Source organism: Somniosus microcephalus, chromosome 9 (genome assembly GCF_052327205.1).
Source record: "Somniosus microcephalus isolate GS21.2 chromosome 9, FLI_Smic_1.0, whole genome shotgun sequence".
Classification (NCBI taxonomy): Eukaryota; Metazoa; Chordata; class Chondrichthyes; order Squaliformes; family Somniosidae; genus Somniosus; species Somniosus microcephalus.
In genome coordinates, this window is record NC_140995.1 from 180,578,605 (window position 1) to 180,591,378 (window position 12,774).

The 12,774-nt window shown below is 47.6% G+C and overlaps 1 protein-coding gene across 1 annotated transcript in view; it reads left to right on the plus strand.

Annotated features, from left to right (window-relative positions):
* Positions 1–12,774, plus strand: part of akirin2 (akirin 2) — a 35,727-nt gene that overhangs the window by 1,248 nt on the left and 21,705 nt on the right. The window contains 1 exon segment of the mRNA XM_085997647.1: positions 10,359–10,499. Coding sequence (XP_085853773.1) covers positions 10,359–10,499 — 141 coding nt within the window.

Genomic DNA, 12,774 nt, shown 5'->3' on the forward strand with positions numbered 1-12,774 from the left:
CCCCCGATCACCCCCTCTTCCCCCCCCCGATCACCCCTCTTCCCCCCCCCGATCACCCCTCTTCCCCCCCCCGATCACCCCTCTTCCCCCCCCCGATCACCCCTCTTCCCCCCCCCGATCACCCTCTTCCCCCCCCCGATCACCCCTCTTCCCCCCCCGATCACCCCTCTTCCCCCCCCCGATCACCCCTCTTCCCCCCCCCCCGATCACCCCTCTTCCCCCCCCCCGATCACCCCTCTTCCCCCCCCCCGATCACCCCTCTTCCCCCCCCCGATCACCCCTCTTCCCCCCCCCGATCACCCCTCTTCCCCCCCCCGATCACCCCTCTTCCCCCCCCCGATCACCCCTCTTCCCCCCCCGATCACCCCTCTTCCCCCCCCCGATCACCCCTCTTCCCCCCCCGATCACCCCTCTTCCCCCCCCCGATCACCCCTCTTCCCCCCCCCGATCACCCCTCTTCCCCCCCCCGATCACCCCTCTTCCCCCCCCCGATCACCCCTCTTCCCCCCCCCGATCACCCCTCTTCCCCCCCCGATCACCCCTCTTCCCCCCCCCGATCACACCCCTCTTCCCCCCCCCGATCACCCCTCTTCCCCCCCCGATCACCCCTCTTCCCCCCCCGATCACCCCTCTTCCCCCCCCGATCACCCCTCTTCCCCCCCCCGATCACCCCTCTTCCCCCCCCCGATCACCCCTCTTCCCCCCCCCGATCACCCCTCTTCCCCCCCCCGATCACCCCTCTTCCCCCCCCGATCACCCCTCTTCCCCCCCCCGATCACCCCTCTTCCCCCCCCCCGATCACCCCTCTTCCCCCCCCTCCCCCCCCCGATCACCCCTCTTCCCCCCCCCCCGATCACCCCTCTTCCCCCCCCCCCGATCACCCCTCTTCCCCCCCCCCCGATCACCCCTCTTCCCCCCCCCCCGATCACCCCTCTTCCCCCCCCCCCGATCACCCCTCTTCCCCCCCCCCGATCACCCCTCTTCCCCCCCCCGATCACCCCTCTTCCCCCCCCCCGATCACCCCTCTTCCCCCCCCCCGATCACCCCTCTTCCCCCCCCCCCGATCACCCCTCTTCCCCCCCCCCCGATCACACCCTCTTCCCCCCCCCCGATCACCCCTCTTCCCCCCCCCCCGATCACCCCTCTTCCCCCCCCCCCGATCACCCCTCTTCCCCCCCCCCGATCACCCTCTTCCCCCCCCCCCGATCACCCCTCTTCCCCCCCCCCCCGATCACCCCTCTTCCCCCCCCCCGATCACCCCTCTTCCCCCCCCCCCCCGATCACCCCTCTTCCCCCCCCCCCCAGATCATCCCTCTTTCTTCCGCCCCAGATCATCCCCCCCCCCCCACCATTCAATCACCCCCGTCCGCTCCCCCTCCCCCGTCCGCCCCCCCTCCCCTCCCCTCCCCTGCTCCCCCTCCTCTCCTCCCCCCCGCCCGCTCCCCCTCCCCGCACCCCCCTTCCGTCTGCTCTGCCCTCCCCCCCACTTGCTCCCCCTCCCCCCGCCCAGATCGCTCCCCCCCCCCCCCCCCCCCCCGGATCGCTCCGCTCCCCTTCTTACCCCCCCCCCCCCCGATCGCTCCCCTCCCTTCTCTCCCCCCCCCCCCCCCCCCCCCGGATCGCTGCTACCCCCCCGGGATCCCTCCCGTTCACTCCCCCTCCCGTTCACTCCTCCCCCCCATTCACCCCCCCCCCCCCCCCCGATCGCTCCCCGTCCCCACCGTTCAATCCCCCTCCCCTCTCTTCTCTCTCTCCCATCCCCCCTAGATCAATCCCCCTCCCCTCTCTTCCCCCAGATCATCCCCCTCCCCTCTTCTCTCCCCCCCCCCCCAGGTCAATCCCTTCCTGTTCCCCCTCCCCCCATCAAGCCCCACCCTCAGGTTGTCTGTCTCCCTGTGCTGTTGTCAGTGCAGTGGGACTTGGTCAATGTCTTGGATCAAGGGAGCCCTTTCAGGGGATGCAGTTAAATGATCTAGCCTATGATTTAAATCGATTGATCTGTGCATAAGATTAGGGGAGGGGCAATAGCTGCACCCTTTCTCAAAGCGAGATCAACCGACGAGATCTCTGGCAGCCTATAAATAAGTCTCACCGTTTGACCTGGAGACTGCTGTGAAAACGCTTCCGAGTCTGTTTCTCATGAATGTGCGAATCTGTTCCTTGCCTAAATTAACTATTTAAATCCGGTTTTGCCTCACTTTGTGACCCTGAGACCCAGAAGGGAAATGATGCAGCAAGTTTGTGTGGCCCGAAGTAGAACCCACTTTGAGAATGTTTGTTTTATTTAAGGGCGTCTTCTGCAAATTTTAGCAGGATACAGAATACCTAATCATACGCTATGTAAAAACAGATCCATTATGTCCAAGATCAGAGCCTGTTACTTTCCAAAAAAGGAAGTGTACTAGATTTGGCTGAATCCACAGATAGGACTACGTTCTGCCTATTTGGTAAGAGATTACTTTATTGTGGTAAAGCTCTTGAATGAGCCATATACAGTACTGGCAAGTTTTCCTTTCATTACAGCATTTTTGATTTGTTAACTGTTACACTGCTGAAATTCTGATGTGAATTGGCTTGTTTGGGCTTTATGATTTTCATGTTAAAACTGCTAAGAACATGTAAATTTAGTTCTAATATCCAGTTTTATCAATTAGATTTGTAGCTCAATATTTTACAAGTACAGTGCAGGAGCTCTTTCCTCCTTTAAGATGCTCCTTAAAACCTACCTCTTTGACCGAGCTTTTGCTCACCTGCCCTAATTTCTCCTTATGTGGCTCGGTGTCAAATTTTTTGTCTTTTAAAACTCCTGTGCAGCGCCATGGGACGTTTACTGTGTTAAAGGCGCTATATAAATACAAGTTGTCGTTGTTGCTATAATTCATCTTTTCTTGGGAAGTTGAGGTTTGACTGGGTTTGTAAGTTGGACAGTTTCACCTACCTGGTTAGACCTGTGATCGCAGGGGGGAAAAACTGGGTGAGAAGACTCTATACGCTAGTGAAAGTAAAACCTAAACCTTTCTTCTGTGGTCAATATCTAATTTTGCAGAAAATTGTTACTGAGGCGAGATGTTGACTTTTGGGAACTGGAACGTTTCTCCATATCAGTTATCTTGTGTTGTCCTCAACCACTCCTGGATCAGATAGCATTAGGTTAGATGTACTCTCTTTATTCTGCTCCCATGACCTGCCTCTGGCTCAGAAGCAGCCCCATTTCTAGTGCAGCAGGCTGAAGATTTTATTTATTAAACTAGCCACTATGATCTCTCAAGTAAGCTTTTTACGTTGTCCTGCATTAAGAGGGTCTCGGTTGTGATTAGCCAATAGACTTTCATTGCTTTGAGCTGAGCTGGTGTCGAGTCTAGGCCACAGGTGAAAGGCTAACAAACTAGCACTCCATCACTAGTATAACAAATTTTAAAACATAGTAATAATGGTATATTGCAGCAACTGACGTGAGAATGATGCAATTCACCTACAGTGCTTGTTTATTTCTTGCATCTCACCTCTCATTTAAAACTCTCGTTCTCTACTGCCCACCTAAGTACGATAAAAATGTTATCACCGAGATATCCTCACTGCTTTCCTCTCTCAGCCTCTGCACCGAGTGACTTCTCATCCTTGGTGATTTCAGCCTCCATCTCAATTCATCCTGCTCTCTCTCCTCTGAGTTCACTAGCCTCCTATCCTCCCTTAATCTCTCCCTCCATGTAAACTCCCCAACCCATATTCATGGCCACCCCCTTGACCTTGCCATCTCTCGTGGCCTCGCTACTCCCATCGTGTCAATCGCAGATAAGGCCATCTCTGACCACTTCCTTGTATCGCTTTCCACCCACATTCCCCTTCCCGCACCCAACCCTACTTCCTTCTGTGACCGCCCCTGGAAAAAAATCTCTTCCCAACTCTCTCACAACTGTACTTACGAAATCCCAACTGTCCAGCCTTTGGCCCTCCATTCACCACAACATTTCTGCAGCTACTGATCTGCTCAACCACACCCTCACCACCACCTTTGATGCCCTAGTCCCTATTAAAACCATTACACACTCTCACCCTGGCCGCTCCCCCTGGTGCGGCCCACATCTTCACTCCCTCAAGTCCAAGGGACGCAGACTTGAACGGATATGGTGGACAACTGGTTTAGCCATTCACTGCCAGATCTGGCTGGACCACATAAAGCATTATCGGGTACTACTCTTGTCTGCCAAAACTGCTCACTATTCCAGGATCATTCTGGAATGCAAAGATAAACTCCGGCTACTATTTTCGACTGCTAATCGTCTTCTTAACCCCCTCTCCCCTGTCTCCACAATCGCCTCCAACAACAAGTGCGATCAGTTACCTCTGCCACTTTACATAGAAACATAGAAGGTAGGAGCAGGAGTAGGCCATTCGGCCCCTCGAGCCTGCTCTGCCATTCGATGAGATCATGGCTGATCATCCAAACTCAGTACCCCGTACCTGCCTTCTCCCCTTCTTTCCTTCCCCATGCCCACCGGGCCAAACTTCCTCTAAGGTTCACCCCTGCCCTAGCCCTGAACTCACATCTTTCTCTAGTTTTTCTCCGATCTCCACGCTCATCCTGTCCATGAGACCCACTTCCTGCTCCCTTGACCCTATTCCCACTAAACTGCTGAGCACCCAACTTCCTTTGCTGGCTCCCATGTTAGCTGACAGTGTTATCAGTTTGCTCTCCTCGGGTACTGTCCCCTTCTTCAGATCTGCTGTCACCATTCAAAAAACCAACCCTTCACCCCTCCGTCCTTGCAAACTACCACCCCATATCCAACCTTCCTTTCCTCTCAAGTCCTTGAGCGTGTTGTCGCCTCCCAAATCCATGCCCATCTTTCCTGGAATTCCGTGTTTGAATCCCTCCAATCAGGTTTCCGCCCGTGCAACAGTACCGAAACGGCTCATCAAAGTTACGAATGACATCCTATGTGACTGTGACAAAGGTAAACTATCCCTCCTCGTCCTTCTCGACCTGTCTGCAGCCTTTGACACATTTGACCACTCCATCCTTCTCCAACGCCTCTCCACCGTCGTCCAGCTGGGTGGGACTGCACTCGCCTGGTTCCATTCTTATCTATCTAATCGTAACCAGAGAATCACCTGCAATGGCTTCTCTTCCCACTCCCGCATCGTTACCTCTGGTGTCCCCCAAGGATCTATCCTTGGCCCCCTCTTATTTCTCATCTACATGCTGCCCCTTGGCGACATCATCCGAAAACACAGCGTCAGTTTCCACATGTATGTTGACAACACCCAGCTCTACCTCACCACCACTTCTCTCGACCCCTCCACGGTCGAAATTGACACACTGCTTGTCCGACATCCAGTACTGGGAAGACCGAAGCCATTGTTTTCAGTCCCCGCCACAAACTCCATTCCCTAGCTACCGACTCCATCCCTCTCCCTAGCATCTGTCTGAGGCTGAACCACACTGCTAGCAACCTTGGTGTCATATTTGACCCTGAAATGAGCTTCCGACCACATATCCGTGGCATAACTAATACCGCCTATTTCCTCCTCCGTAACATCGCCCATCTCCGCCCCTGCCTCAGCTCATCTGCTGCTGAAACCCTCATCCATGCCTTTGGGGAAGTGCAAAGAGACCTGGGTGTTCTTGTGCACCAGTCGCTGAAGGTAAGCATGCAAGTGCAGCAGGCGGTTAAGAAGGCAAATGGTATGTTGGCCTTTGTAGCAAGAGGGTTCGAGTACAGGAACAAGGATGTCTTGCTACAGTTGTACAGGGCCTTGGTGAGACCGCACCTTGAGTATTATGTGCAGTTTTGGTCGCCTTATCTGAGGAAGGACGTTCTTGCCATGGAAGGAGTGCAGCAAAGATTCACCAGGCTGATACCTGGGATGGCAGGAATGACGTATGAGGAGAGATTGTGTCGATTGGGCTTATACTCACTGGAGTTTAGAAGATTGAGAGGGGATCTCATCGAAACCTATAAAATTCTGTCAGGCCTGGACAGACTAGATGCAGGAAGGATGTTCCCGATGGTCGGGGAGTCCAGAACCAGGGGTCATAGTCTAAGGATAAGGGGTAGGACATTTAGGACTGAAATGAGGAACTTCTTCACCCAGAGAGTGGTGAACCTGTGGAACTCTCTGCCACAGAGGGCGGTGGAGGCCAGTTCATTAAATATATTCAAGAAAGAGTTGGCTATATTTCTTACGGCTAAAGGGATCAAGGGATATGGGGAGAAGGCAGGGACAGGGTACTGAATTTGGATGATCAGCCATGATCTCATTGAATGGCGGAGCAGGCTCGAAGGGCCGAATGGCCTACTCCTGCTCCTATCTTCTATGTTTCTATGTTACCTCTAGACTTGATTATTCCAATGCATTCCTGGCTGGCCTCCCACATTCTACCCTACGTAAACTTGAGGTGATCCTAACCCAGTGTTCATGTTGTTAGTGCTGTACCTGTCAGCCATGGCTCAGTTGGTAGCAGTCTCGCCTCTGAGTCAGAAGGTTGTGGATTCAATTCTCACTCCAGAGATTTGAGCACAAATCTAGGCTGTCACTCCAGTGCAGTGCTGAGGGAGTGCTGCACTGTCGGAGGTGCTGTCTTTTGGATGAGATGTTAGACAGGGCCTCGGTTTAAGATCCCAAGGCACCATTTTGAAGACGAGCAGGGGAGTTATCCCCGGTGTCCTGGCCAATATTGACCCCTCAATCAGCATCACTTTAAAACAGCAGATTACCTGGTCATCACCACATTGCTGTTTGTGGGAGCTTGCTGTGCGCAAATTGGCTGCCGCGTTTCCTACATTACAACAGTGGCTACACTTCAAAGAGCGCTTTGGGACATCTGGTGGCCGTGAAAGGCGCTATATAAATGCAAGTCAGTCTTGTACACGTGGGATGTCAATATTTCATCTTTTGTATGTCTTATTTTAACATGTGGTCTGTTTACATTTCCCATTACTCTTGACATTGAATGGTAGGTGGAATGCAATTGTGTGCGCTTTTTTCATGGCTTCCTGAATGCCTGTCAAACTTGTCATCTGCTCTAATGGTGCTGACTTGTGCTGTGCGCGTTCAGAACTATACCAAGTGGCCATTCTTCACTTGTGAGCTTAAGCAATGAGTGCCGGTACACTACTGCTCATGGAGAGCATCATTGACCAGGCTGATTCTCTCCTCATCTCACAACTGCACGCTCCACATTGCGTATACTGGCTAGTGAGCAGGGGCGAGAACCAGGAGTTTCTTTTTAAATTTCTCTTCAGTCTTTAGTCTAGGGGTACTGGCGTAAGGACAGCCTTCCAAATCTAAACCCACCCCCTGCTGAATAAACAGCAACTCTTGGTTTTGGCAGAATGGTTTGAGAACCTTCTATGTTGCCTTCAATTCTGTCTTAAAGTTAGCTGCCTCAATGGTGTCTTTTTCTAAAATCACGAGACTTTTAACTAAAATTGGTATTTAAATATGTCTTTGTATCTCTAAATACACCCTATTCCTAAGGCGTTGGTACAGCAACGCACATTACTGACCAGAGCAGAGCTCCTTTTAAATATAGATAGGCTAGGATGCGACCACAGAATGTAAAATCTCGTCCGAGATCTTCTATATTCCTATTCCACCAAGTGTTTTCATTAATCATTTGAATTCAATACATTCGACTTTCTATTGCAAAACTTGCAGAAAGGCCGATGCTGACTGGTTACAACAGACATCAGGCAAACCAAGCAAGTTAATCATGTCTCTTTTTATGTTATACAGTACTTGGTGTAAAGAAAAAGCTGAATCTGGTTGTGATTTACAAGTATCGGTAGCATTCAGTGATAGCAGGAGGGAGGCGGCTCTCGGTATGGGCAGGCTTTCTAACTGGAGACAGATTGCCAATGCCCTGCTGCCTTTGCATTGCGCTGATTGGCTGCACCAATTATGAGGACTGTACGACCATTGCACTCCATTTTCCTTGTAAGACTCTGTTCCCTCTTTTATATCTTGGGTTTATATTTTGAGTCACCATTGTTTGTTTTTATAAACTGCCTCAATCTGAGAAGATTTTGGCTGTCTGGGCAAACTGTTCCACTCTTAACAAAACTATGACATGCATATTATCCGATTTGTACTTTTCATGAATTTAATTGTAGCATCATGTATATATTTTAAATACATTAATGTCTGCAATGCTGCCCTGTAACCGTTGTTTTGGAGCAGACTAGCTGGACTTTATAGATATACACATTTTATAGATGGGTTCCAAAATACTGTCTTAAAGTCTTTGGGCTGATTTTGCAGTCAGCGGCGTACCTACGGAGTACACCGCCGGCATCCGAATAGAATACGAACTTACCTGCTGGGGCCCCTCCTTCATGAACTTGCTCTCTGATGCTGCATACTCGAGGGCAGCGTAATGGTCCACAGATCCTGGGATGCAGCGTGTGCGGAAGCGTACCTGGGATCACATGGGCCTGGTGCTCCAATCAGTATGCCAAAGGAAAAGTGTCTCCCTCCAATACTAGTAATGTTCTTTGCATTTCAGATTAGAGTATTATCTGTAATTGGATGTATTTTCAGAATATTTATAAGGACTAGGAGAATAAATAGTTCCAAAATGACCCACGTGCGTGCGCCTTTTTTTTTCCTCTCAGACCCACCTAAAAAAAAATTGGAAATTAATTCTTAAATTAGACTTGGGAATTAGAGTTCTGATGAATTGTTCAACCTCTGAAATTTCAAATAAGATACATCTATAACAGAGCCCAAACAGAGATCTGAAAAATCTGTACATTAATCGTTGGAGGTGTTTTGGACAGTTTTACAATTAATAACATCACACTCCTGAGCTAATAGAATAAGTAACTGCCTCTATCTAATCCCCTTACCTGCACCTGTTTGCATCAACCGTAAAATTTTCATACGTAATTGCCGGGCAGTTGGTGGGCAATTAGCCCAACTCTGTGCCAACAATTGGGATTTCCAAGGCGGTGTGGATCATCCATTAAGGTGTAACTTGACAGATCACAAGTTCGGGATTTAGCGCGAGCAGAAATCCCGAGCTTGTGGTCTATTTCAAAGGCGGTATGATGGCGTACTCTCTGCCAGTGTACTGAGAGTACGCCGTCATACCCACTGCAAACTATGGCCCTTTATCTCTGTTCTTGTCGGTATCCCAAACATTTGTATTCTCAGTGCCATTAAAAGGCTGCTGGGGAAGTGCATCCTAGAGATGCTTTGAAAACTAATTATTAAAACTTTACTATTGGGTGGAATATTCTAAAAGGATACTACTGTAGATTGATCCTGTTCTATGAAATTCTGCAGATCAAAGCTTTGGCAGCCTCCTATGCATAGATTCACATTTTAGTCTTTTGTATAGATGGCTAGTATAAAACTAATTTTTTTGCAGTGTTGTAACCAATCATCATGGCAGGGTGGTCATAAATGACTTGCTCCTCCTGTTCCCACTGTGTTCCATACAATCCAGAGTAAAGATTGGCCACTATCTTTATGGCTGCTTCCTCTGGTTAAAACTCCATTCTTGGATCACTGGTACCCAAGTCACTCATTTCTCCTCTTTCTCCCATCCCGCCCAGTTTGAAGATCATTAAGGACTGACGTAAAGTTGTGAACTGTACAATGAATCTTGTACTAAGGTGTGTTTTGAGTAAACTTTATATCTAAGAAACAAAGGAGAATGCTTCATGCTTTACAGTCTGTTAAAGGTATCTAATGGCAGAGGTAGATAGAATCCTGCAATACAGTCTACTCTTGGGAAGTCAAAGTTTTTTGTGCTTTTTAAAAATAAAAAAAAAAACAATAATTTGAATTAAACTTTGAGCTAAGAAAAAAACTTTTTTTTGCTGAAAAAATGGATATTGGGACCTGGTTTACAAAAATCCAATGACTCTCATCCTATCGCTCCTTATTTTGCCTATAATGTAAATCAATACAGCACCAAAATTGGCGCACTGGAGCAACCCATACTAATAGACCGACGCGTGTTCCATTGACATCCCGTGGGTTTTTTGCTGGAGTTGTGATCATTTTAGTTACTTACCAGAATAAGGTGGTCAGTAGAGCTCTCGGGAACGCTGCTATACACTGAATTATTTCCTGATGATTTCAACTTGGCTGAAATAAAGCATACTGCTTATGGAAATATTGTTCTCGTCATATGTTACCTTTTAGTTTTCAAGCAGATGTTCTGCTTTTAAATATGTACATTGTAAATGTTACTTTTCAGTAACTCGGTTAGCAGTGAAAGCTTTAATTCCAAGTCTCGAGACAATGCATTGTTTACCGGCACAGCCTCTAGGTTATTTATATACTAAAGATTTTTAAATGATTCTTTCAGTTGAAAAGTTTTTTTTTGTTTTCCTCCTTTTCAGAACAAATTCTGCACAACATAAAACAGGAGTACAAACGCATTCAGAAAAGGAGGCATTTAGAAAGTTTCCTGCACCAGACGGAGGGCAGTTCAAGTGATACACAATCTCATCTTCCAATTTTACATGGACCAGCTTTGCAAGGTATGTGCAGTCTTAAGTGTGGCTATCCAAATTCCTTGCTAAAATCTACATTACTGACTGGGTTAATGTTTGTCTGTTTGTGATCTGTGTGCTTCAGCAGCAGCAGCTGGGACATTTTTCTTAAATGTATTTTTACTGAAAATGACTACAAATTCTAAATCTTTGAAATGATTTGTGGTTTTAGACCAGAAGGTCAGGATGCAAGGCACTGATTGTCCATCACTGGCTGGTGGGGGCTTGACATGTCTCACCGTATTATCCTTTGAATGGGTTCCCTTTGTGCAAGAATTATGTGGTGTTGCTTCACAACTTTTTATACATTTAAAGCTAGATTGCAAATACATGTGTAATTTGTTTTTTTTAATTGTTTTGGTTCATTCAGTATGAGCAGAAATGGATGCTGGAAACTTGTCTTTTGTACCTGATGATGTGTACCACAAACTAGTATTGATTTGCACTACAATTATAATAAATCTCTTCAAGTGATCATAAGTTTGTTTAAATGTTACCAGATATTTAATTTAGATGAGCAAGAGTTTAGCATTGCGACTGACTTCTGTACAGAAAACCACTCCTATACACAAAGTGGACCACTTCCAAGCCAGTGACCATGAGAATAGATTCTAATAATGAACAGAATTACTTTTTTTGTTCTTTTTGCGCTTAACTCGCGTAATGTCAGAACTAGGAGCTTCTTGCCACTTGGCCTTCTGTTGATGTGGCAGTTTTGAATGACATCAGGTCGCACTGCCATTGGTGAATGACAAGTCATTGTATATATCAATATAAATGTATATAGCCAGCTGCTATATTAGAAATTCACAAAACATTAGTTCTACACGCATTCTTTCCAAACAGATTCAAAATTACAATATTATTCCAGTAATTTAGGATATTTTTTGTGCGCAAAACAATGTAGATCAATAATGTAGTGTAAGCAATTAGCAATATTTGTGGAAACTATTAATGTGGTTACTGTACAATTTTTGTAGTTACCAATTTCCTAGAGATATGGCTGAAGTATCTGATATTGATAGGTTTTACCTAACGAGCAGCCTGGACTAGATGACAATATCCTAGGATACTAAAGGAGATTAGTAAAAATATTGTGGGATGTGAGCCATATTCCTGAAGGAATTATTGGGCACAGTTGAGGTTTCATAGGATTAGAAGCAAACACAGCACCTATACTTGGAAGTGACAAAGCTGACCCAAGCAACTAGAGGCTCATTAATCTAACATCAATGACATGTTAATTAATGGAAACCATTTTAAAGATCAGGTTTGAGCAGTGCTTGTCACTGATGGCGTAAAATGTCTGCATGGATTTAGAAGGGACAGAGTGTGCTTGATGCCTCTCCTAGAATTTGAGAATGTTGCAAATATAGCTCATGGAGTTCTTTTGGCTTTTGACATGTTCCACATGAAAGGCATCTAATTCTATTAAAGCCACAGTACTCTAATAGAACAAGATAATAGAAAACATAGAAAAATAAGAGCAGGAGTAGGGCATTCGACCCTTCGAGCCTGCTCCGCCATTCAATATGATCGTGGCTGATCCTTTATCTCGGTACCATATTTCCACTCTCTCCCCATACACCTTGATGCCTTTTGTGTCTAGAAATTTATCTATCTCCTCCTTAAATATATTCAGTGACTTGGCCTCCACAGCCTTCTATGGTAGAGAATTCCACAGGTTCACCACCCTCTGAGTGAAGACATTTCTCCTTATCTCAGTCCTAAATGTCCTACCCCGCATCCTGAGACTGTGACCCCTTGTTCTAGACCCCCCAGCCAGGGGAAACATCCTCCCTGCATCCAGCCTGTCTAGCCCTGTCAGAATGTTATACGTTTCAATGAGATCCCCTCTCATTCTTCTGAACTCTAGTAAATACAGGCCTAATCGATCCAATCTCTCCTCATACGACAGTCCTGCCATCCCAAGAAACAGTCTGGTGAACCTTCGCTGCACTCCCTCTATGGCAAGTATATCCTTTCTTAGGTAAGGAGACCAAAACTGCACACAGTACTCCAGGTGTGGTCTCACCAAGGCCCTGTATAACTGTAGTAAGACATCCTTGCTCCTGTACTCAAATCCTCTTACAATGAAGGCCAACATACCATTTGCCGTCCTAACTGCTTGCTGCACCTGCATGTTTGCTTTGTGACTGGTGTACAAGGACACCCAGGTCCCTTTTATACATCAACATTTCCCAATCTATCACCATTTAAATAATACTCTGCCTTTCTGTTTTTCCTACCGAAGTGGATAACT